At 38.9% G+C, this 27,037-nt stretch overlaps 1 protein-coding gene across 3 annotated transcripts in view; it reads right to left on the reverse strand.

The window, feature by feature from the left end:
- DPP10 (dipeptidyl peptidase like 10) overlaps positions 1-27,037 on the reverse strand; it is a 603,190-nt gene that overhangs the window by 51,110 nt on the left and 525,043 nt on the right. For all 3 annotated transcript variants that reach the window (XM_079993430.1, XM_079993429.1, XM_079993431.1), the window contains 2 exons: positions 18,211-18,263; positions 18,047-18,128 (listed from right to left, as the gene is read on the reverse strand). In XM_079993430.1, coding sequence (XP_079849556.1) covers positions 18,047-18,128; positions 18,211-18,263 — 135 coding nt within the window. The remainder of the gene's footprint in view (positions 1-18,046; positions 18,129-18,210; positions 18,264-27,037) is intronic.

The raw sequence follows: 27,037 nt of genomic DNA on the forward strand, positions 1-27,037 counted from the left end.
TACTGTGTACCAGCACATACCGCCAGAAAAAAGAACTGGTCCCACATATATGACTTTTTAGTTGCCATTCTAATTCCAGGGTCCACCAGCCACCATATGCATATAAATTGATTTGATGCATGTGTTCTTGTTGTTTTGCTCTCTCTCTGTATACTTTTTAAAAAAGTATTTATGGAAATATTGTAACTGTTTATATGTTTTCATTATATTGTAATTCGCTTTGGGATGCCTCGTGTGAAGAGAATCATAAATGAAATAAGTATACATATATATATATATATATATATATATATATATATATATATATATATAAAATCTCCAATATGGATACTAGCACTCCAAACCAGAACTGTGAATTCTCATTTCAGAATAAAAAAACTATAGTTCCACACAGGCATTTGACACTGTGTACACAGTATACACAAAGGGTTGTATACTGGATCCCTTATGGACAGGCCATGAAGTGTTACAGCATTAGACCAAAAATGGTGGTCCTCTAATAAGTGGCTATTTTTTCCTAGGTTTTTAAAAACATTTATTCCTTCCCTTATTTATTTACTGTATATACTCGAGTATAAGCCGAATTTTTCAGCACATTTTTAATGCTAAAAAAGCCCCCCCCCCCCCCATGGCTTATACTCGAGTGAGGCCGGTGGCAGTGGTGGCGGAGGGACGAGCAGCCCGGAAGGAGCCCTTTCTCACCGCTGGTCCCGCCACCGCCGCCCGCCTCTCGCAAGAGCAGGCACAGGAGCCATGGTTGGGAGAGGTGCTGCGCTGCACTGTGCCTCTCCCAACCGCGGCTCCTATGCCTGCTCTTGCGAGCAGCAGAGGCAGCAGCGGAGGGACGAGCAGCCCAAAAGGAGCCCTTTTGGGCTGCTCCTTCCTCCTCCACCGCCTTTGCTGTCACCACCAGGTTTGTGGTGTGGTGAACCGGCATATACTCGAGTCAGTAAGTTTTCCCAGTTTTTTCTGCTAAAATTAGGTGCCTTAGCTTATATTCGGGTCAGCTTATACTTGATACAGTGGTACCTCGGGTTAAGTACTTAATTCGTTCCGGAGGTCCGTTCTTAACCTGAAACTGTACTTAACCTGAAGCACCACTTTAGCTAATGGGGCCTCCTGCTGCCGCTGCGCCACCAGAGCACGATTTCTGTTCTCATCCTGAAGCTAAGTTCTTAATCTGAAGCACTATTTCTGGGTTAGCGGAGTCTGTAACCTGAAGCGTATGTAATCTGAAGCGTATGTAACCTGAGGTAACACTGTATCAGGTATCTTTTACAGTCTCTTACTATTTTACTCTCTTTTGGACTCAAAGTTACTCATTAAAGTTGTCCTTTCCTATGTGCTTGTAAACAGCAGCCACAAACAGCTGTGTTTCCACAGAACTTAATTACTTTTTATAATGTAATTGCATAACAGAAAAGAACGTACTAGCGATAGTGTAAAAAACAATGCACTTCTGATACTTTAAAAATACACAGGTATCTATCACTATAATCAGTTTAGGAGAACACAAAACCTTCTCATCTTTACACATAACAGTATGACCTTTGCTCCTTCAGCTCAAACACTCAGGGCTTCTGGGGCACAGCACTCCCACAGAGAATGTCAAGCAATTTTGGTTTAAAGAAACATGCCCCCTAAAGCTCAAAGCAATACACTCTTTCCTGTCTCTCACACACATTTTATACTTTTATTTGAACATTTCTATCAATCTATTGTTCTCTGGCCAATCAGGTCTATACAGCACTCAGTGTATCCAAATCCCAAAGTACAGAATGACCCAATTTCTAAACAAGAGGAATGTATTTAGAAGGACTTTAAATGATTTCAACTTTTTGAATAAATCCATGAGAGGCACTGTTAAATAAATGAGAGGACTGTTAAATCAGTAGTTCTACAAATATTAAATAAAAGAAGTGACAGCATCCAGTTTTAGGAAAGATGTGAAACTCATGTAATAATTAAAATAATGAAAGGCTACATAACCTACAGGCATGAAATGGAAGTGTTGCTTGTTTCTCTAGCCTTCTAAAAATATTTCTACGTATATTAGATTGTAGCCCCAAGGTATAAGATTCACAGGTTTAAGACTGAAGGTTGTGTAAGCAGACTTCCACCTGTGCCGTGGGACTTCACCTTCCCCTTCTTCCCCACTGTACCCCCAAAATCTGCCCTGGAAGATCTTCCAAAGATGAGAAATCCATTCCACCAAATGTGTCCATTCCACTGGTGGGCACTGTTGAATTGCACCCAAAAGTAGTACTGTATGTTATTTATAGGGCTAATGAAGATAATATTCATTATTTATTTTTAATACTAATCTCAGATACCAAGCTACTCAAGAAAAGAATTGTTTTCTGTTTCTCTACTCCTGTATGATCTTGGAAAAGATGCAAAGCATGCATAAACTTACACTTCAAAGTTCTATTAGCTATGCTTACACAACAAACATATAACACAGAGACACAAACATATGCAGGCGCCTACCATGTTAATCCTCATCGCAACACTGGGTGTAATTTCTCATTAAAAAATACTTTAAGGCTGACACTATAATTTGCTTCACATATCATTGTAAGCCAAGCTATGACTTATCAGATCCACATAAACATGCTGTCTACTGGAGAAAATATTACTCCTCCATGGTCCTTTTAGCATAGACAGCATGCTGCAACAACTAAGCCAAAGTCTGACTGAACCCTGGATTGTGGGGTTAAGGTCTCTCCTTCCTAAACACAATCATGAGTGGTGGTGGAAGAGTGGAGCCTGTACTCACTTGGCTCCTCTTTGGGAGCAGGCTAAGAATGGCTGACCCTTGGACCATTCCAGCTGAATTTGCTCCCTTTCGGCTGCTCAGCGATTTATGTTAGCTGGCTTGAATTGCACTGCCAACCTGCACAACACAAGGAAAAATATGCTACCTGACCAACAAACTAAAGCCAAAGACTAAGTAGGAATTTTTTTTTTTAAAGTCTCCCTCTGTTTTGGGACTACAATTCCCATCATTCTTGACCACTGCTCTTGCTAGCTAGGACCACTGCTCTTGCTAGCTAGGAATGATGGGAGTTGTAGTCCAAAAACAGCTGGAGACCCAAGTTTGGGAAACACTGGTCTAATTGATATGATATAATTCATGATCATGAGATTACTACACAAAAATGTCACTAATAGGTATAGGAAGTTGTATTATTCAGGTCACTGTGCTCAATCCAATATAAATTTTGTGCATCTTCCAAAGCTTAGATATTTGACTGTCAGCTCACCGCTATAATTGTATATAATATTTAGAAGAATTTCTCGTGTTTTCCTTACCCAAATTAGTCTGAGTGTAATTTGCATTGCCAGCACTTCAAAGTTGTTGTTTGCTATGTTATTAATAAAGTTATGGCCCTTTAACCTCACTATTAGTAAAGCTATGGCCCTTTAACCACTTTCATGGTTTTTAAAGTGTTTCACAAACATTATCAAGTTGTAATTCTTACAACAGCCCTGTAGGGTAAAGCATCAAAACAATGTGAGGTATATATTTCTTTTTCTGTAATTTCTTTCACTGTATCAATACTATATTGCAAGTACTGAATGTTCAGTGCAGTCCTATATATTATGATGATATATAGCATAATTCTGAAACTGCAGTTCTCTTGAAAATAGTTGAAAGAGAAATTGCTTACATGGTATCATATATAGATTCAAGTGTGTTCTCATAAATTTATTGGTGGCTTTGTGCCTAAAAAGCTTTCCCTGATTTTTGGCATGAAGATAAGAAATAAATTGAAAAAGGCAAGAGGTGGAACCAGGCTATATTACCTTGCATGAAAATCCTTTTTAAAAAAAGAAAAAAAAAGAAAAAGCTTTTCTCCTAACTGTCCCTCTGTGAAGACTAATACCTTTGATTGCAATTTATTTAGTGATTAGTAAATTTGAAATATTTACAAGCTGGGACACAAATACATGCACACACATGCATATTTCCATGTTACATCACAGAGCTCTTATCCTTTGGCAGACCCATTCATGTACCATTTTGTTATTTAATAAATATATCTTTGGAAATTAGGATTAGAGGGGGCTTAAGAGTTTATCATAATCACATTTTTATGATACTGTGAAGAATTAAGGACGCAGTCATATTAACATGGTACCTCTGTAAGGAAGCCTCCATGATACTGTATATTTATAGTTTCATAATAAAATGAAATGTTAATCATCCAGCTAAAGTAATTGTCATCTCTATGATGATAAAAACAAAGGTTTCGGGACCCAGTTACTGGTTCACATGCCGTTATCGGAACAGACATTAATGGAATTGCTGATTTCAATGGTTTGGCAAGAGCTTCTGATACTTCAAGGCAGTGGTTTTCAACCTTTTTCTTCAAGTCCAGGGCTCCCTTGACCAGCCACGTTCTTTCTGTGGCTCCCCTGGGAATCCCCACTTATGCAAGGGTTTCATTCTGGACCACTGTTCACATCGCCAGGATGAGAGTAAGTGGGGATCCTCTCTACTCTGTCCCTGCCCCACCCCTTTCTAGTGCCATTTTCAATGTGTGTGTAAGTGGGAGTGTGCGTGCTGATTGTACACAAGTGAGGATTCCCCTGTACCAGGTAAAAACTTGTGTTGTTTTTGCCATTTAGTGGTTTTGCATATTTTTGTTTTGGGGCAAAGGTGCCCTGCCTGACCTCACCTTTGTGTTTGGTCTGGATCTCCCCCCCCCCCCCGCCGCCTTTGATGCAGCAGAGAAGGAGAGCTAGGAGGGGGAATAGAGAGAGAAGCCACTGTTTCTGCAGAGGCATGTACATTTTATCTTTAATGTGGGGTTGCAGGGTTTGTTTGCTTTTTAAAGAAGAGGGTGTGAGAGGTAAGGGCACACACATGGAGAGAGAGACGGGGGGGGGAGGAAGAGGGAGTGATACAGAAAGGAGCTTCTACGTAGCGCACCAGAATTGTACAGGGGGAAGGACTAAGAATCTTACTTACTTACTTATCAAACCTTTATTAGGCATTATGCAGGTAAAACCATAAAAGGAAAATAACATATAAAAGCCTTGAGATATATATAAAAAGGCAGGAGTTGGCTACATACAAATATAAATATATACATATAGAATCAGTGGTTTTCCTTGTTAACCTGCTCCTTGGAGGACTGCTGCCAAAAACTCGGCTACCCCCGCCGTTACCCTTTGGTCAGCGTCGGATAGGTAGAGTCCCACACATTCAGCTTGCTGGGGTTCCAGACCACCCGAAAGGGGGGACAGCACGCGTTGACGGAGCGTACTGTACAATGGGCAATGAAAGAGGATATGCTCTACAGTGTCCGGGACATTCATAGAACATCTGCAGAATCTCTTGCTTCTGGGAATGTTTTGATATCTTCCCCAGACAAATGCTGAGGGAAAAACATTCAAACGGGCCAGCATAAAAGCCCTACGTTGGGCTGGGATTATTAATTTAGAGACGTAATTGGCTCTGCAATCTAAGATATTTAAATCGTAGAATCTGGGGGAGCAAATTTTGTTTACAGCTGCCATAATATTTTGTCTCTCGACATCCTTTAGTCTAGTTAGGATATTATGGAGAATATATTGCTCATTAGAATTGTACAGGAGCTCCAGCTCGATGCCTAAAGATTCAATTTTTTTTTCAAGGTGCTGATACCATCTTGATTTATAAGGGTCTTTGAGCAAATCAGCGAGCAGACTTGATGGAGGGCAGCGAAAATGGCAGCGTAACCAATACTTTATTGAGGTGGACCATGCCCAGTATTCCATTGTGTGTATGCCTATTTCTGCACACATTGTTTCATATTTGATCATAAGAGGGAGTCCAAGAATACGTCTCAAAAAGCTGGAGTGAATCTTTTTTATATCACTGTTATATGCTTGGACCCATAGCGGGATACCATAGAATATCTGGGATTGCACTTTTGCTTGAAATATCTGATTGGCCGCAGGAATAAATTGATTACCTTTCTGATAATAAAAACGGGCAACTGCTGATGAGATGCACTTTGCCTGTTTTATGGCATTTGTGCGATGGGTTGCCCACCCTAAGTTGCTCTGGAATAAGATTCCCAGATATCTATGGATTTTCACTTGTTGGATTTCTTGCCCTCTTATTTTCCATTTCTCTAATTTCCAACCATTCGAGAAGACCAAAATTTTTGTCTTCTCATAATTTATAGAGAGTTTGTTACATTCGCAGTAAAGGATCAGTGAAGATATAAGACGTTTCAGACCCAAGCTCGTTAGTGATAGTAAGACAGCATCGTCTGCGTATAATAAGAGAGGAACGGGTTTCTGATTGAGTTTAGGGGCATGTGATTCTATTTTTTGAAGGTAATCTGGCAAGTCTGATAAAAATAAATTAAATAGAAAGGGGGCAAGAATACACCCTTGTTTTACCCCTTTCTTCTAGAGGTTATATATTTGAATCTGCAACATGTTTGTTTGTGTGCGTGTGTGATGAAAACATCTTAAATTTTTAAAGTTCCTTTTTAAAAATGTGTTAATGGTGTTCCTAATTGTGTGCTGCAAGAATGGCTTTAAAAAAGCCTGATTTATTTTCTTTTTTCTTTCCTTTTCAAATGTTTCCTTTATCCAGTGAGGTTTTTAGGAAACACAAGTGCAAATTTACTTCCATTTCACATTACAGCCCTTTTAAAAAAAGTTTTCATTTTTTGTTACTCAATACTTGAGCTGTAAATTAGACATGGGGGGAGGGGGGGCAGCAGCACGTGAGGGTTCCGATGTGTATGCTGGGTTGATTTTTCCCCCCGTTGCCCCGTAACTTGAATACTTTTGTTTATGTTGTAAGACATTGTAGAGTTTATCCTGGAGCTGTTTAAAATTGTAAATGTACAAAATGTGAATAGTCACTTATCTAAAAAATATGGGTAAGTTTTGTTTTGCCTATAATAGTAGATGTTTATAAAGAAAGTGAAGGACAATGTTTGTCATTTTTCTTCTTGCTTGCACAGGTTGCACTATTGAAAATTTGAGATTGTATAAACCTGTCCACAGAACTGCAAGATACCAAAATCTTGTAGGTGTCAAATAAATAAAAAAGCTATTGTAAGAAAACGACTAAGAATCTAGGACATATCTGGGAGAAGGCGGTGTGGATTGGCGAGAGTAGGCAGGAACAAGGAAGGGGAAGGGGAAGGCAGTGGCAAGGAGGAAAAGGAGGAAAGAAAGGTTAGCTGTGGCACCTCTGAACATTCTTCGAGTCTCCCCAGTGAGCTGTGGGTCGCCAGCTGAAAACCACTGCTTTAAGGAGAAGAATTCTTAGTGCCCACTGCAAACATTAATCAAATGAAGAGAATAGCAGCACTATTTCCAAGCATGTGCATGCACACACACTCTCTCTCCAAAGACAATATAAAAAGGCAAGTTAAAAGACTATATTATTATAAGGCAGTTTGAGCTAGAATACCATAGCATGATATCTCTAAACTATTTTGGCTCCATTGTCTTCTTAAACTCAAGCAATCAGTACTCATCTAGGAACAGTAAGCTTATTATTATGCAATCAGGTTACCTCACAAGTTCTTGACAAACACACCCCTTGCAGATAAAGGACAAAGGAAATTCTCTGCCACAATGTACTTCAAGCCTTTTCCTCTCTAAAAGTACTGCATAAGCTTTATGCCATGAGGTGAGATCGCTCAGGGATGGTGTTTATGTTAGACACACTCACAAGAATCAACGGGTTGAATGAGCAGGTGCCCTTCTGTAAGCTGAAGGCCTCTTCTGCATGCAAAAGAACTTTTTCTGCCTCTGTTCAAGACCACTGTGTAAGAAGAGAGAAAGACTATTGAAATGTAGAGGTGTACGTACATCTGTGCCAGGCATTGTGCTTTCTTGCACAAGGTCTTTTTAAATTCTCTCAGAATTTTTTTATTTTTATTATTACTTAGCAGCCCTTTTTGTGGCTTTTTATATGCTTTTAAATATTGCCCAACCCCAGGCTTCTTGAAGTTCATCTTTGCTGTGGCGAATTTTGTATTGTAACTGTGTTCCCATGGTTGTGCATTATGTGTTACATTTCATGTTACAATTTTACATGCTCTACCCAGAGCATTTTGGTTATAGGCCTGTGCACTGGGATCTAGCCGAATCCGAAACTGAGTTGGGCACGAGTTGATAGAGCTCAGGGTCGGCAAACCTGAAGCAATCTGGGGTAGTCTAAGGCTATCATAAGATGGGACATCAGGTAGCGGGGGGCGGGGGGATAAGGAAAGGCAGGCAGCTTCTGCAAAGAGTAGTGCAGAGCCATTTGCAAAGGAGCTTTCAATCAGTCACACTCTGCACTTGGCTTTGTGTGCCTGTTCCCAGTAGGGGAACATCAGTACACAGTCAAACTGAGCAAGACTGAACCCAAAATTAAGTACAAAAATGGCTGAAAGTCATATTCCTTTTCAGGAGGTCAATACAGATGGGTTGTATTTAGGCACTGAAGGCGGCAAAATGTTGAGCAGAGGCAGACTCTCCAAGTGCCCCTATTTTCCAGGGATGTCCCTGATTTAGAGAAGCCACCCCGGTTTCTGAATTGATCCTGGAATGTCCCGCTTTTCTTTAGGATACCCCTATTTTCATTGAAGAAATATTGGAGGGTATGGAGTTATCCAACACCCGAGCTGTCTGAAGGAAGCCCTGTACAGTGGTACCTCAGGTTAAGAACTTAATTCGTTCTGGAGGTCCATTCTTAACCTGAAACTGTTCTTAACCTGAAGCACCACTTTAGCTAATGGGACCTCCTGCTGCCGCTGCGCTGCCACTGCACAATTTCTGTTCTCATCCTGAAGCAAAGTTCTTAACCCGAGGTAATATTTCTGGGTTAGCGGAGTCTGTAACCTGAAGCATCTGTAACCTGGAGCGTATGTAACCCGAGGTACCACTGTATAAGGATTTTTTTTTATGTTTAATGTTTTATTATGTTTTTTAATATAGGAAGCTGCCTAGAGTGCAGGGGCAACTAATAAGATGTGTGGGGTATAAATAGTAAAATTATCATTATGCAATAGGACGTCCCTATTTTCATCAGAAAAATGTTGGAGGGTATGCAGAAAGCGAGGGAGGGATAGGCATAGGCTTTTGCAAAGCATCAAAAGCACAGAAGAGGCCCTTGGGATTCCTAGGCTGAGTGTAAGTGTGAATTTAGCTAGGTTGATGGCAGAGGAGAAAGATTTTTTATCACACTGTTCCATCCGTTAGATTACTCCCACCAAATGGCTTTTAATACAAAAGTCACAAATGCAGTAAAAACTATTCAGACTCTTGCTGAGGTACTTTGGACCCAAGCCATTTAGGGCTTTAAAGGTCAGTGTCATTTTATCAGCTGATTGATGGGAAAAGAGGATTGCAATTGGATAAGTAGAATGCACCATCAAAGATAATGGAATTATTCATTGTACGTTTCAAGGATCAGTAGGTTTTGTGACAATTTACCCTCTGCAAACCAGGTTTGATAACCTCCTTAAAACTTAATGTTCTAGACTAACAGATAATAACAAATGTCTGATGTCTTGATGTAGTGAGTACACAAGAATTCACACCTCACTGAAACTTTTTTGTGTGATTTGCAATAAACATATGGGAATATTCTAACCATAGTATATTACTGAGAATATTAATCTTGTATTCTTGTCAGTCCTGCTTGTTTATTTTATTGTCTTATTTCTTATATTTTTTAACTTTTGTGTATTATATAATATTGTAAGACAGGACTAGTACTGGGCCCACAGAAAAATGCAGCAAAGTGCTGAAAAGAAGTTGTGTGTCAAACAGTGGTGAAAAATCAACCCAAAAGATCACATTTCACAGCCAGGTAAAATGTTCACAAAATGGGTATTTATTAAGTCAAAATAAAGCGGCAGAATCTTTGGTTCCATCAGACTAAAATCTAGTTTTATACAGAATGTGGACTGCGCAAAAAATATAAAAGGGTCAGTAAAAATATTGTCACCCCAAGAGTGTAAATACTGAAAGACATGTAATAAAGGTTCTCATTGTTTAGCTTGCACTCTTCCATTTTCCTAAAAATGGAGAACAAATAGGAACATCAAAAGGAAGTGAACAAGGCCAACGGAGCATGGCAAATCTAAATGGTGAAATCTACTGCAACATGATGAAGATCATTTTATTATTGAAATTACTGGATGGTTACAAAGTGAAATATACTCCATGTTGATTTCCAGGAATAAATGTTGTCAGGATATCCTGCTTATATTCAGGTAATCAGCTTCTCTATCATCCATGACACAAATAACTAAAGATCCAATTCTTCAGCTCCCATTACATTAAAAGTCTAGCCTATATGACATCTCTCCTTGATGTGATATTGCCAGCTAATTAGCTGAATGATTTAAAGCCTTCAAGATGTTTTCCCATATGAACAAGTTGCATATCCAATTAATCCATCACAAGTAAATGGACAAGAATCATGTTGTCCTGGTCATCAATATGCAATGCTCAACATTGAGATAAAACATGAATTTCTTTGAAGTCTGGAATAATTATTAACATGTTTCTTTACCATGCAATCCATAATACACATATACTCAGAAGTATATATTCAGAAGTATGCTGAAGTCATCTTGAGTCCCATGAAGCTTAATCCAAGGTAAGTGGGTATCAAATTATAAACCCAATGTAACAAAATAAGAAGAGACCAACTTTTATACAGGTGGTAACCATTTTAGGCGTGAGCATGATTGCTTACGTCCAGGTCCTTTTGGACCCAGAAGGGAGCAGGGTGGGGTATAATGGGGCGGGTCACACTTATGTACACTCCGCTGATGCACATCTGGGTCGGGAACAGAACCCCCACACAAAATGGCCACCACCTGTACTTAATATGTGCAGATAATTCTAGACATGCAAACTCAGATGCTACTCCCCTGAGTTCAATGAAACAGAATTCTAATGAAATGTGTATAGAATCACAGCCTAAGCCAGCAATCCAAACCTGATGTGACCACTTAGGCTCTGCTGATCAACCACTGCATCCACAGTCCAGACATGCACTCCTTGCATCACTAATTGAATACATATGCCACGCTAGACAAGGGAGAGTAAAAGATAAAGAGACAAAGGAAGGCTGGCTGTGTAGATCACAATTTTCATTACTAAGCTTTCAGCCATCACTTGACATGCACTTTCAAGTTTTTCTGTTCCAGGCTGGAAACATACATCAATACAATTAAAGCTGAAATTCCAAAGAAGCTATGTTCTGAATCTGAATCAGATGAGATTCTGAATCTGGATTTGAATCTGAATGTTTATAATCTGAATCTGGATTTGTTATATCCTATACCCCCAGAATTACAACCTTTATCTTAAGACCGAAGTGAATGCTCGACATTCATCCTTAATATATTTGGGGCAACCCATCATATCCTTATTTATAATCAAAGTATTCCTCATAATAATAAAAAAGCACCATAAACAGGAAAAAATGTGATACCTTAATTGTGGAATACTCTCCCCTTTGAAATTTAGCAAGTATCTACTCTTTCACTCAGATGTACCTTAAAATGTGGCTCTTCAGTCATACCTTTGAAAGTAATAATGCCCAGCTGGAATGACAGTTTCTGTGATGAATTGTTAGGTGCATTTTATTCTGCTCTTAATTATTAGGGAGTGTACATTTTTAGACTGATATTCTTTTCACCAGTCACAAAATCTCTGGATGTAGGGTAGGGTATAAATGATACAAATAATAAAAAAATAAATGAATAAATAAAAATATCCTGAAGGACTTTTAAACTTCTGAAACATGTCATCAAATTCAAGTGATCTAAAAGGTTAACCTTAAAAAGGAGTGTGATCAACAAATCTTCCCCTTGCTTCAGAAATACAGAGATAGCAGAAAACTTGTCCATGTCTTGTATGCTTTGTGTTCAAAACCTACATGTAACATTGACAGTGACACCATTATCAAATAACAATGCACAATCATAATAAATACCAGCAATTATTTCACCCATTCACCAGTGGTACTTCTTCTTCTAAGCAATGTGAATGATACAATTACAGCTTGTCACAGTGGGAGTCCTTAATTAAGACAAAAACATAAAATATATGGGAGTGGGAGAGGTGTATTCAGATAGGTTCATTAAAGGTACTTTGTTTCTTTCTCAGAATCTCATTAGTCTATCACAGCTCATTGGGCAAAACCCCTAAATGTGGCTAGGATAAGTGTGGTATATAGAATCTTAAGAAAACGGGAAAGGGCTCTGTATTATCTCTGCTCTGCTTGAGTTGCAGCAATGCCATTATCTATCTGACAGTTGTGCTTTAGCATTATAATTTTTACAACTGCACATTACCTAGAGGACTATTACATCTCAATTGGTGTTTCATTGGTTACGCATATCCGGGACATGGAATGACACATATTCATCAGAACACAGCTAGAAATGTCTCTCCCCACCCTCAACATACAGACATACTTTTGAATAAGCTGAGTTGTGGCAAGAACTGACATAAAGCAGGTCCCAGGTGGTCTCAGAATTGCTTGTGCAAATAAATATACTCCAAAACTTTGGAATTGGATATGAGACAGGCCACTGTTGTTATAGCCAAAACACAGCCATCATTATAAAGGAGACAATGTATGGCATGCAGTTTGAAGCAAATAAAAATAAAAATACTGTTTATGGGGGATGCTCTGAGTTAGTCATGCAGATGCAATTTTTTGCATTTAACTGTGGTTTGAACATACCGTATTTTTTGCTCTATAAGACTCACTTTTTCACTTCTAAAAAGTGAGGGGAAATGTGTGTGCGTCTTATGGAGTGAATGCAGGCTGCGCAGCTATCCCAGAAGCCAGAACAGCAAGAGGGATTGCTGCTTTCACTGCGCAGTGATCCCTCTTGCTGTTCTGGCTTTCGAGATTCAGAATATTATTTTTCTTGTTTTCCTCCTCCAAAAACTAGGTGCGTCCTGTGGTCTGGTGCGTCTTATAGAGCGAAAAATACGGTACATCTGGTGCTCAGGGGGAAAAACCACCTAGCTTGGAATTCAGTGACCCACCCTGCAAAATTTAGGAAGTATTTAATGACATAGTTTGAAAGAATTGATGCAGTGAAGGGGCAAGAATCAATGCAGAAATGAAATCAGGTCTCTAAAGAATGCAACAAAGTCCACATTCAAAGCTGATTTCCCTCTGCAATGGCAGCTATACAGATTTAGCCTCCCAAAGTAGGAATTGCTGGAATTGCAGAATTTCTGCTGCTACAACAAGGATCTGCTTGCTTTGTGTTATTTTCTTGTGAAAGTCAATGCTTATATTAAAATGTGAAGCTCTGGTAATTAAGTAAGTAAATGATGAATTCACACCAAACTGGCTTTGATGTATCTGAAAGGAACAGTTGCAGACTCCTTAAGGGTTCTTATTAGATGAGCCTTCGTCATCTAACCATGCATTTTTCTCACAAATAATCCCTCAGATGCCCCAATAAGTCACATATAAAGACAAGTGCACACAAATGCAATTAGGGAGCGTGGCTGGAAACTCTTTACCCACATCCATTAAAAAAAAAATTCCTGGGGTTGATTCCTAATTACAACTCAGTTATCAACACATGGTTTTCATAATATATTCAATAAGCATTTTATCTTTCTGTCACTGCTATTACTATTTGTCTCATTAGGACAAGAATGAAAAATAAGTATTCAGGAAATCTTTTGATAGTTCTATTCATGATTTAATGCTGTTTCATCTAGCAGCTTAGCAAAAGGCTTTGAAAAAAACACCACAAATAAAAATAGCACCTTTAAAATATTTATTTATAAAGAGGTTTCATTATCATTAATTAATTTCCCACTTGGCTCATGAACTTTGTCATATTTCCCCCTCTTTACATTGCAAATAAATTTAAAAAAATCCCAACAGAGTATTCTAAAAATTCCAAGGGTACTAAATACTAATTATGGTGATATAAACTTGTAACTCAGTATTTTCCCAAAAACCCCCACAACAGATGTGTTACATTGTGTGATAACTATATTTTGAAAGTTGAAATTTGTTATATAACTAATAGGAATTAGGCTTCTACAATGAAATGATTTATCCAGCGTGCTATTCCACCATGATTCCTAAGGATGCAAGCAAATGCAAGAATCAGGGACGCTAAACCTTTTATACAGGTTGATTGGAGAATTTCCAAAGATTTAAAAAATGAACAGAAGTAGACCTGGTTTTCAGCTAACATTAAGCCAAATGGCTAAACATAGGCACATGAGAATGTGGTTACTAACAGGCAAATTCACGGCTGTTTTGCTCCTCCTTCTGAACTGCTCCTGTACTACTGGACCTAAGCCATCATTTGGCTTAGCATTACATTAAAACTCAGGCTTGTGGTTTATCTCTCCGAGAGACAAATATTCATATCTGCTTCTGGGTGTTTCTTCTAATCCAATTTTCCAAACTGGAATGGAGCAATTGCATTGGGATTTTTTTTAAAAAAGTGAAACCTTTCCTCCAGTGTTGTTTTCCCAATTTATATTACCACCTCTGCCTGAAAAGCTGGTATTTGTATCTATTCAACTATATACGTCTTATATTTATGCTATTCCTTTCTTATTATCCTATGTTTGACTGTAATATAGCATGTGTTGATCTGATTTAACAGAAAAGCAAACTTTAAAAAAAAATAAACAAGGGCAGAGTTTAGAAAATAAATATGCAACACCAATGAAAAACCTAAATGTTTGAGAGACCACGAATGCTCTTAGAATAGGCCAGAACTCACACCAGAAGAAATATATGCTTAGGATAAAGGAAGATTGGAAGGATGGAAAAGATCCCATTCCTGAGACAATATTTGTTGTTTAGTCGTTTAGTCGTGTCCGACTCTTCGTGACCCCATGGACCAGAGCACGCCAGGCACTCCTGTCTTCCACTGCCTCCTGCAGTTTGGTCAGACTCATGTTTGCAGCTTCGAGAACACTGTCCAACCATCTCATCCTCTGTCGTCCCCTTCTCCTTGTGCCCTCCATCTTTCCCAACAGAGACAATATACAGAAGGCAAATAGCATATACCTGTCTTGCTATTGTCTTCCCTGTAACTCAGCAACTGCCTCAGCGCTGTGGAGTGAAGATGGGAAGAAGCTAACTGTTTCCTTGAAAACTTGCTTTGGGGACAACTGAGCTATTAGTGTTCCCTAAAAAGTGACAATACTTTCTGCAACACATCTTCTAAGTTGTCCCCACTCCCCTTTGCTAGCAAACAAAACCAAAGACCAAAAGAGCAGGTAACATGGAGAAACCATAGCTTAATGTGGCATTACCATTTGCCAAGTGGTAACTTACCACCATATACATATAAAAGCTGGTTGTCTGGATTGCAAGACCAGACGCAGTGAGCCCGGGTTCACGGGGGGCAGGCGGTGTGAGAATACCAGTAAAGATAGGAAAAGAGCTTGAGATAAATATGGCCACAACTTTATTGACCACAGGTGTAAGTCCTAGCCCAATTGCTGGTTGATTGCTCCTTTAGGGTTGATTCTGTTTCAGTGTATCTGAAGAAGTGTGCATGCACACGAAAGCTCATACCAAAAACTGACTTAGTTGGTCTTTAAGGTGCTACTGGAAGGAATTTTTTTGTTACAGTATCAGAAGCTCATATTTTACACCAACACAACTGTGCACCTCTTAGACAATTGCATAAGGTTATGATTCCAAGTCTATGTTTAGCCAAAATGCATGACATCAGCCTTCTCCCCCCCCCCCAGGAATCTTAATTCCTAGCCATCTTGTTTATCTGTTCAAATATTTCCCTACCCTTCCATACGTAACAATTAGACAAAATCATTCTTTGCTTCTAGTGCTTTTACACACACACACACACACACACACACACACAGTCTTTTTCAAATGTTTCAGGGATGTGCAATTTGATGAAGCAACAGTCACAAAGGGTGTTCTTGGTTATGTTCCATTATATTGTTAGCTGCCTGTGTTATATAGCCAAGTGTGAAGAAAGAAGCCCACTCTTCCTGGTAACATCTTGCAGTATATATAGGGAAACCTTTATGTCTTCTGTACTTTTACCTGCCTTTCTGTCAAGAGTGCATGCTTCAGTTAGTTGCTCTCCTCATATTTCCGACATATTTAATTCTGTCGTTATGCTCTGATGTATTGATAAATTAGCATAGTTAATTATTTAAACATTACCAATCATGTTCCAGATGGATGCAATTACTTCTCCCTTCAGCACTGTTTCCTGCCCCTATTTGTTTAATGTGATACATCCTAACCAGAGGCATTTTTCACCATTCATGCAATCTTGATTAACGATACATGAAGCAGTATATCCTTACCAAGTGCTTGACTGTATAGACTATTAGAAAATTTCTGTCTCTTATCAGAAGCTGCATGTGTGTGCCCAGCTCCAAGATCACAACCCAAGGCAACAATAAAACATACTCATTTTTGAATATGTGTGTGTTTTCACCAACTCCTAAGGGCCCAGGTCCCTTTGGCCCACCTCAATAAAATATTTGACCTACCCACCTCCATTGATGGGTATTCCTTTCTTTTCAACATTTGGACTTAATTTCACAACAAGCCCTGCAAAAGAACTTGTAAAAATGTTGTTGGATGGCAAGAAAGCTGGGATTGGGCCAGCTGATGACATGGTTCACCAAATCTCTTTTCTGATGAGAGCAGCTTTTGCATCTCATTTGGAAACCAAGGACCCAGAGTCTGGAGGAAAAATGGGGAGGCACACAATGCCAGATGCTTGAAGTCCAGTGTGAAGTTTCCACAGTCTGTGTTGATTTGGGAAGCCATGTCATCAGCTGGTGTTGGTCCACTGTGCTTCATTGAGTTCAGGGTCAACACAGGTCAACACAGCCATCTACCAGGAGATTTTGGAGCACTTCATGCTTCCTTCCACAGACGAGCTTTATGGGGTTGCTGACTTCATTTTCCAGCAGGACTTTGGCACCTACCCACACTGCCAAAAGTACCAAAACCTGGTTCAATGCCCATGGGATTACTGTGCTTGATTGGCCAGCAAACGTGCCTGACCTGAACCCCATAGAGAATCTATGGGGCATTAACAAGAGACAGATGAGAGACATGAGAACGAGCAATGCAGAAGAGCTGAAGGCTGCTATTGAAGCATCCTGGTCTTCCATAACATCTCAGCAGTGCCACAGGCTGATAGCATCCATGCCACGCCACATTAAGGCAGTAATTGATGCAAAAGGGGCCCAAACCAAGTACTGAGTACATTTGCATGCTTCTACTTCTCAGAGGTCCAATACTGGTCTATTTGCAATCCTTGTTTTGCTGATTTCATTTAATATTCTAATTTTCTGAGATTGTTAATTTGGGGTTTTCATCAGCTGTACGCCATGATCATCACAATTATAACAAATAAAGGCTTGACACATCTCGCTTTGCATGTCATGAGTCTATCTCATATATTAGTTTCACCTTTTAAGTTGAATTACTGAAATAAATGAACTTTTCCACGATATTCTAATTTTCCAAGATTTATACTTCTTTGCAATTATACTCTCTTTTCCTCCCTGGGAGCACTCAAGAGATGTCACTTAGACAGTAAATGTGGAATCCCTAGACTTGTCTCTCAGAGCTACTGAGCTCAAAATAAGGACAAGGGCTTGTCTACTTCAACAAGAAAAAATAATAAGCCCAAAGGGATGGTCACTGGATATGTGAGGTGTGAAGGATACGTGGCTTGCTCTGTGGGCAGAGGTGCCATTCAGCCAACTACATCACAAGTTCATGGGGATGCTGGTAGATAGGTATATATATCACAACCTACTGCAGGTTAATTAATGAATAAAGTTGTTTATTTAATCTGAAATCTAGTGTTTTGTCTCCTTATTCTCAAATGTTTGTGCAGTAGATCCTTATTTGAAAGGAAACCTCAAGTGGATTAGAACATATAAAAGGACTAAATGCTTAGAAATCCATAATAATAACCATCATTCCTTTATATTTTATCCCCCCACTTAACAGCCCCTTTAAAGCACAACCGCAGATAAATATGAAAATTATTTGTCTTACCAGTTGCTGGCCTTGTACACCCCATGCTGCATACTGTAAAACTGAATCCTCTACCTCCGGAGGGTTTAACTCCCAAACTTCCCTTGAAAAAAGGTAAACATTTTACTTGAACACATTTGCACCATTACATGGCACAGAACAGCATCTATATAACACCATCTTACCTCGTACGTATGTTGTATATCACATATGAAGCCGTATACGAGTAATGAAAAACCTGTAAAACAAGGAGAAAAAGTAGACATGAGCACCGTCATGGGATACATTTGGAAAACTTGGGGAGAAGAAAACTTATTCATGATGTTAGATATCCCATTGTCTAAATTGACATGGCAGGCTTGCATAAGTGGGCTTGGTCTGTGCTAAGCTGTGCTATCTTTAGCTGTTAGTACTCTTTGTTCCAGTTCACAAGTACATGTTTATTGTCACTTAATGAGTATAACACCATTCAGTGACATGCATCTTTGAATATGCACCACAGATCAAATACTAAAGATTGAACTTTCAAACATTATCATGAGCACAATACTTCCCAGTGGAATCATACATTCAGCTGTGTGAGTTATGAAGCATTAAATAATCACGGAAGGAAAAGTCAAGAGAGGTACTTGCATGTGTGTGAATACGGTCAGGATAAAGTGTCACCGGAGACCACATGATTTTTGTGTAGAGACCACATGATTTTTGTAGCCTAGATTTTTTTTTCTTGTTTGTGCAGTTCAAACAAATAAACACAAACACCCTTGGGATCTTAACATCCATAATTCTACCTTTTAAAACATTTTTTAGTTCTAAAACCACTATGAATCATGCCTGCAAAACTGCAGTAAAGATAAATAACTGCCCTTGGAAACCTGCTTCTTGTACTTTTGATTCAGAATAATTACTTTATACAAACATATTTGGCTAGGGGAAAAAACCCATTTGTTACACTGAATTCTTACTAATTATTATAAGGTTTTCCAAAGCTTAATCTAAATTTCAGCTGAAGCAGGGAACTACAACCACAAATTAATAAGGACAATACTCCATCAAAACTATTTCTGTAGGCCAACAAACTAAAAATAATTCCTATATGAGATGTTTTCAAACCTACAGGCACATCATAAATTAAGTACTTCAAATATTTTTCCCCAGAATGTTGATATGTACCGGTAAGCAGTATTTAATAAAGCACAGAACTGTATTAGCATTCAATTAAAATAGAGGCTGATCTAATATATGCAATACATGGACAGCTCAGAACAACTACAAAAAAGCAGACACTCAAATTTCTGGAACGAAACTCTAGATACAATTGTATCGCCCAATTTCCCACCTTACCTGGAAATTCCCAAATTGCACCCAAGCACGGTGAAGGTGGGAAACACTGCTGTTTGACTTCAAACAAGCATGGCTTTACAGCCACTGCAGCAATGAGAAACAGCTGGGTTGGAATGTGGACAAGCCCAACTTCAGGTGGGTAATTGGCTTCAGCTTGGCTTCCCAGGGGAGGGGAGGCAGGCCTGGGAGTGGATTAGCTTTTCTCTGGTTGGCTCATGGTCTAGTAAAATAGGCCCAGCCCAGTGTGATAAAGACTTCCCCAGTCTCCTTCCCTAGTTACAGAGGTTGTGCTTTGTTTTTGTTTATCTGGTTCATTTTGCTGTTTTGTCTGTTCCTCAAGATACACTGTGCTATGGTATTAGACAGACACTGGTTACTTTTACCTGTGGGCTTTTTGCATTCATTATAGTAACAGTGCTATATGATATTGATATATATTTTTCTTTCACAATTTCCCTTAGCAGTAGAGGCATTGGCCAAGTTCTATTGTTGAATAAAGCAAGGGATCAGCTCCCCGCTCCCCAGTGGAAGATCTTCTTAAAGGCAGTGTTTCTCAAACTTGGTCTCTAGCTGTTTTTGGACTACAGGTCCCATAATCCCTCACCACTGGTCCTGCTAGCTAGGGATGGTAGGAGTTGTAGTCCCCAAACAGCTGGAGACCCAAGTTTGGGAAACACTGCCTTAAGGGATAATGGGATGTTGCCTTGTGCTGGGTTGCAGCACTCCCAAACTGCTTGGGACTAGACTATGCTGATGTGGGCCTATATACTTCAGCCCATGAGCTAGGGGCCGTGGACACTGGACAGCAAGGGGGCTGCACATTGAATAGATCTTGTACTCTGCCATGGTTGTTGTAACCAAAATAAAAGTTGTGGCATTGTTCAACCCATCAAAGCCTCTGTCATTTACTGCTCTGACACCCTATTCTGGGCATGCAAACATCAACACAGGAGCTCAAGGTGGTGACACATTGACTGGTCCAAGGTCACCCAGTGGGCTTCATGCCTCAGTAGGAATTTGAACCCAGGTCCAACACTCTAACTGGCAGTCCAACAACTAAAGTAAGTAAATTTTTATGTATACCCCGCCCTTCCCAGCCAAGACTGGGCTCAGGGCAGCTAACATCAAATGTCAAATACATTAAAACACAAACAATTGATTAAAATACAGCTTAAAAATTAGAATCAGGATAAAATTAAATGACTGCCCATGAAATTACAACCATAGGGGTCGGAAACCTCAAGTATGCACCAGTGCCAGCTATCCATGTATGCAATTATGCTAATGAACTGGAGTTCCAATGACATTCTGCAGCAGGCTTTAAAGTCATCGTCTTCTTTAAAGTGGTGTGATACCAACATAAAGCCACTGAATTTGAAATTAATTAGGAACGTTTGAGTAAATGTTCATTATAAGAACCCCAGTCTGTGTGGAAACTGGTTCGTCCCCACATGGTGAGGAGAGCACAGTGTCGAATGAGACAACATGTTGGTGGGACAATCATTTGGGTCAATGGAATGCAAAATAGCATTCCCATGGGAGGAAGTTAAAGGTTCAATGACAAAGACCAAGTGTACTCACTTGATCATGCTCACATGATTGCGGCTTTCAAATGAACTCTCAAGTCATATGGAAAAACATCATGGAAAAACAACTCCAGCTATCATAGAAAAGCAGCCATACTTGCAAGGATGACTGCAGGTATGATTTAACAGGTAATTAGTACAGTATCATCAGTAATATAAATATTAAAGTCAAAGGAAGATTACATGCATATTTTAATATGGTGATTTTTCTAGGTTTAAATATGGAAATAAGAAACTTACTGTATTTACAATAACATACATTTGCATGTTTATATTTAGTTTTTCTAAAAGGCTGCTATTATATTGCCAACAACTTATATTTTAAAAAGTATTAGTTGTCAAATGTGCTTTAGAATCAATTATATTTTATATACATGCAGTAAGGTATTCTATATTCCATTTAATTAATCTGCATTTATGTTTAGTGAAAAATCTTTTAAATATTTATGAGGCTTTTGCTGAAAGTACCACTTATAAACTAAAAAAATGCAGATTTTATAGATATCCTAGAATTACACTTCAGCCCTGTGTGAACAGTTGTTTATTTCAAAGCATTACTACAATAGTTAAACAAAGTCTAGGTGCCTCCTTTTCATGACGTCATGCTGAATATAGGGTTGCAGTACCCTGTGCATTGCAGGGGGTTGGACTAGATGAACATTGGGGTCCCTTCCAGATCTACAGTTCTAAGATTCTATGATTCTGTACTTCACTGATACACACAAAGAAGGCATCAAACCTTTCTGTTGTATTTGCAAATAATTTCACTAAATACAAAGAGTGTTTATCTAATTAGAGGTTCAGTAGTAAGTGTAAAATGGACAGACAGATGTGTTATAGAAGTAAGAAGCTATTAGCTGCTGATGCAAAAAGGAATGAAAGAATTATAACACTTCCCTGCAGTTTTGTTTAATTAATATATATAGTGTTGATATTTTTTATTTTCAGTCAGTTAAACAGAGATTACCAAATCTGTATCTTAAGGCACTTCAACATTTACAGTAGACACCCACTCTCAATTTCTCAACCCTTTGATTTCACTCGATTACAAGCACCTTTAATCTTTACCCAGGCAACTCAAGTGCCCTGATCACATCCTCTATATCTGTTGCTTAGCCTCTGATCCAATTTCCCTGTTATTTGATCTCCATTGGCTTGTGACATGCAGCTGACGCTTGCTTATTCCATTCCGGTAGCAGACTCATCCGTGTTGTCCAGTCACCCAGCAGTACCAAGGGTGAAGACAACCATAACACTCTACAGAGACAATCCTGTAAACCCTGGAGTAAATCCCATTGGACGCAAGGGGGCAAATTACATTTCCCTAATACCATACTAAAAGGAATTAGCAATCCCTCAACAGACAACCTTATAATAAAAGAATATACAAATTTATTATAGAAAAAGAGAAAGATTGATTGATTGGCAGGCAAGTCCTTAAATAAAACATTTACGATTATGCTCAGCAACCCTCAGAATAATTTCAAGGTTCTTGGAGGGAGATAGATATCAGGTGGTGTCTTGTACAGGGGTGTTAGACATATTTCAGCCTGAGGGCAGTATTTCTTTCCGGGCAGCAATCCAGGAACCACATACCAGTGGCCAGAGGAAAAATGGGTTGAATGATTGATGTAAATGTTATCTTTGTACAGCAAGCTGCTTTCTACACAAGGCCAACATACCCCTCTCTATCCACTACCCAGGCAAGGAAGGGGCATCATCGGAGTTCAAGGTCACATTGCAGCCAGGCAAAAACACTAAAAGAAGGGAGCAAAGCAGGACCAGTGAGGGGTGTGGCTGGGGACGGGGTGTGGCCTGGGCAGAGTCCTGTGGGCTACAGCTTAGCTTGGAGGGCTGCATCTGACCTCTGGGTCCGAGGTTCCCCACCCCTGCTGTATGGGAATAAAACAGTGATAATCTACATCTTAGAGAAACACAATAAAGTTTAAATTAACTATAGTTTATATAGTTATGTAAATGCATGGCATTTTTGTTTTTACTATTCTAGGAAGAGGGGGTGGGGGGAATGGAATAATCCAGTACAAAAAGGATGAAGGATAGGGAAGAGGGTTGAGTTAGGTGGGCAGAGCTGAAATTGTAAATTAGCCACAAACTCTTCTGGCGTATCTGAAACAGCTCCCAAACTCAGCAATTTACATTTTCATAAATACCCTGACCCCAGAGGATCCCAAACTAGCACTCCAGTTTTATAAAACTCAGCACAGGTCCAAAACATTCCTGTTTCAGCAAATGTCATTGATGGAGCTGTAGGAGATGCCAAGGTACCAATTAATCCTGACTAGATGGGATTGCAAATTCTGCCTCTGATCTGAAATCATTATACAGAAGACAGAATCAAACATAAACATGTGATCACAAAGGAAGCATTATCATCCCCCCATGATTCAAGTTTCCACTATCAATTTTTCCACATAACTGTGATGAAAGAATTGCACCTGAAAATCTACATATATAAGTGCTGATGGGATATGATGCTGTTCCATTTTTATACTGATACAAAGAAGAGTAACTTCTTGATATATAAAATGATGTTTGAATGATATATTTTGAGTCTAACATGAAAGAGACAATGAAACCCTTTGGTGTTGGCTTAGAAAACTAAACTCCTACACCAAGAACAAAATACCTACCCACATCTCAAGATTTTATTGGCCCATTCCATTCCTACAACAAAGCAATATTCTATACTTACTCAGCTTTAACTTATAGATATCTGACACTGCTAAGATTGCAGTATAAAGAAAATAGAATCCGTACTTAATTTGCCCAGAAAATTTTCAAGCAGCAATAAAAATGACTTATTTTTTTACTTGTTCTGTCTAAGGGAGATCTGTAGCTTTCCTGTTACTAAAACATCTGATGCAGTTAATAAATTGAAATTAGTAGCAGCATGTCAGTTGCCTATGGCAATGTAGAATTGATAGATAGTAAGAAGAAAATCTCCACTCCAGTTCACAGTGCATCTACTAAATAAATTAGTAAGACCATCAATAAAGTTTAAATTCATTTTATGTTGAAGCACCATTATCAATATAAGATGCAGTCCTTGGCTTGGTAGACTCATTGGGGCAAATAGTCCCATGAACCTCCAAATGTTGGGTTCTAGAGAGAGAACCATGACACACAAGCACTCCTTTGGTGAACCTGAGAATTCTCATATAGATATTGGTTTCCAATGCCATGACTCTTCAATGCTGAAATCATATTGTGCCCTCATCAGCACAGAAATAATGTATGAAGTTCTAAGACTTAAAATTGATAACCAACAGATTTAATGCCATATACCTTGCCAGAGAGAATGCATGGGCCCTAAACTGAAGCTGGCATTCTTTATTTTGTCTGATTCTAATAATTTACATGTTTCCAATAAATTAGAATTATAGGCAGTGCTCAATAGGATGCTTGCATTTAAATGCCACTGTAAGCTCTGGTCTGGAAGCTCCTTAGTATTTCCTAATTTCACATGGAGTACAGTCACAAACATACTGCTCCATGCGTGTCTTGTTATTAGGCTTATTCACCAGTCTTCAAGCTGCTTGTTTCTGTACCAACTGGAAGCTTTCAGAGAACTCATAGAGTTTCTTGTATTGGACAATAGACATAAAGCAGCATACAGAAAAGTTCATTGTGTTACATTCACTGAATTGAATTCCATTCAGGATGCTCCCCTTAACAGAAAGAGGGGAGGAAGTTTCACCAATTTCCCCTTTCTCCTGCAGCCTCGGCATCACACTATTTCAGAAGGATATTCTGGAGAAGACATTCAATAATATAGGGAGCTACAGGGAAGGCGCTCAACAAAAATAGGCTCCCTCTCCGTTCTGCTAATAGGGTTTATCAGACAGATCAAAAGCCTTTCACGGATGAAAGCCCTTCCATTTGTGGAGAACAAAGTCTGGATTCAACCCACTGCACTCAACCATACTGCAGGTAGGGTCTCATTCATATTTCTATACTGAAAAAAATAAAATGTAAGTTATTTTATCTAACTGGGGAAGTGATTAGCTACATTAGCCCATTACATAATATATTGCCTCAATCCACCTAGAACAGAATGCATGAACTAAAAGAGTTTTGAGGACCTTTTTTCAAATAGAGAACTACCATGGTGTAGTAGCTAGATCAGAACTTTCCAAACTGTGTGTCACAACTGTTGACTATTTGCAGTATGGTAGCGCTGCAGAGAGCTTGCTGGGGAGACCATGCATTAAAAAGAAAGGGACTCAAAAATAACTTAAGCAAGGTTTTAATTACAAAAAACAAAAACTCCTTATACACTAAATACATTAACAACAAACCAGACCCAAACACCAACCCAACCCCCAGGGTAATGGTAGAGCTAGGTGCTGCTCCTTATATACTCCATGCAAATGCTGACACACCTTAATCAATGCAACTCAGCAGCACCTGCTATGTTTCACAGCTGTAAAGCTGGGTCTCGTTATCTTGCTCTGGCCCTTGCTCTGGCCCCTTAAAGACATACACATTAGGTGGAACAATGATGAACCTTTACATTTAAAGTAACCATTCAACATTTCCCCTGCGGTTCATCATTGTGGAACAAAAACATAAAGCATACTTTGTACATGTCTTTCATGTGTAACCTTTGGAAGTGCTTTTGTAAAAATGTCCGCAATTTGATTGTCACCTGGAACATATTCAAATACAATCATTTCATCAGCAATTAGTTTCTTTACAAACTGCAAACGTAATCTTAAGACTCTGGTGCACTGCGTATTGGTCTCTGAGCACAGGATAGCAAGGCCGCTCTGGGAATCAAGGTAAACTTTTACTGGTAGTGTTACTTGCATCTGTAGGTCTGTGAATACTTGCAGATACCATTCTACATCACGAGTGGCCTGAACACATGCACATAATTCACTCTCTGTTGTGGAGAGACAAACAATGGTTTGTGTCTGGGACTTCCATTCAAAAGGACAACCGTTATAACAAAACACCATACCAGACACACCCCTGCAATTATTTTGTTCCACTGCATGAGATGCATCGCAGAAAATTTCAAAACCTTTGTCAATACTTGATGTAAACTGCAACCTATAATGTTTGGTATGTTTAAGGTACATTACCACTCTCTTAAGAGCAGAGAAACATTGTGTAGTGGGCTTTTCCACAAATTTTGCCAGAAAGTGGTCTTGAGATTCTTTGAATGAAATTTAGCTTGCCTATGGCAGAACGATACAGAGTTTTATTAGAGAATGGCTTATCTTCACCTGTAAAGGTGTAACCACACACCATAGGCGTTTCCTTCCCATTTGCATTTTCTAAACGTAGCATTTCAACAAGATCATCAATTTTTGCAGTTTGATGAACCAGAAAAGATCCATTTTTGCCTTTCTCAATTTGCATGGATAAGTAATTTTTAGCTATGCCTAATTCCACCACATCAAATTTCTTCTGTAACTGTGAAACTACCTCTTCATATTCCTGTTTAGTTTTTGTAGAAATTAACACGTCATCTACATACACACATATCTTTGTTACAGAGTTTGCCCTTTCCTTTATAAACACACAGTTGTCTGCCTTTCCTTGTGAAAAACCAATATCCAGCAATTCTTTTGCTAAAGTTTGGTGCCAATTCCTTCCACTTTGGTGCAGACCATAAAGGGATTTATTTAATTTGCATACCAAACCTTCAGCGGCGTCTATGCCTTCAGGAACACGCATAAAAATTTGTTCTTTTAAATCTGCAAACAAATATGCAGTTTTTATATCTAGGTGATAAACAGAATGTCCACGTTGTGATGCATCTTTTAACAAAAGTTTAACTGTTTCATATTTTACACTTGGCGAATAACACAAATCATAATCTTCGCCTGGAATTTGTTGAAAACCCCTAGCAACTAATCTTGCCTTGTACCTTACAACTTCATTTTTGTCATTCATTTTAACTCTATAAACCCATTTTGAATCAATAAGTCTCATATCTGGGGTTTGTGGTACAAGAGACCAAGTGTTATGCTCTTTTAAAGAAGCTATCTCAGAGTTCATAGCTTTATACCAATTTGCAGCTTGGTGCTTAGGTAAATTCTGAACATCATTG

This window comes from Podarcis cretensis (genome assembly GCF_951804945.1).
Source record: "Podarcis cretensis genome assembly, chromosome: 1".
Lineage (NCBI taxonomy): Eukaryota > Metazoa > Chordata > Lepidosauria > Squamata > Lacertidae > Podarcis > Podarcis cretensis.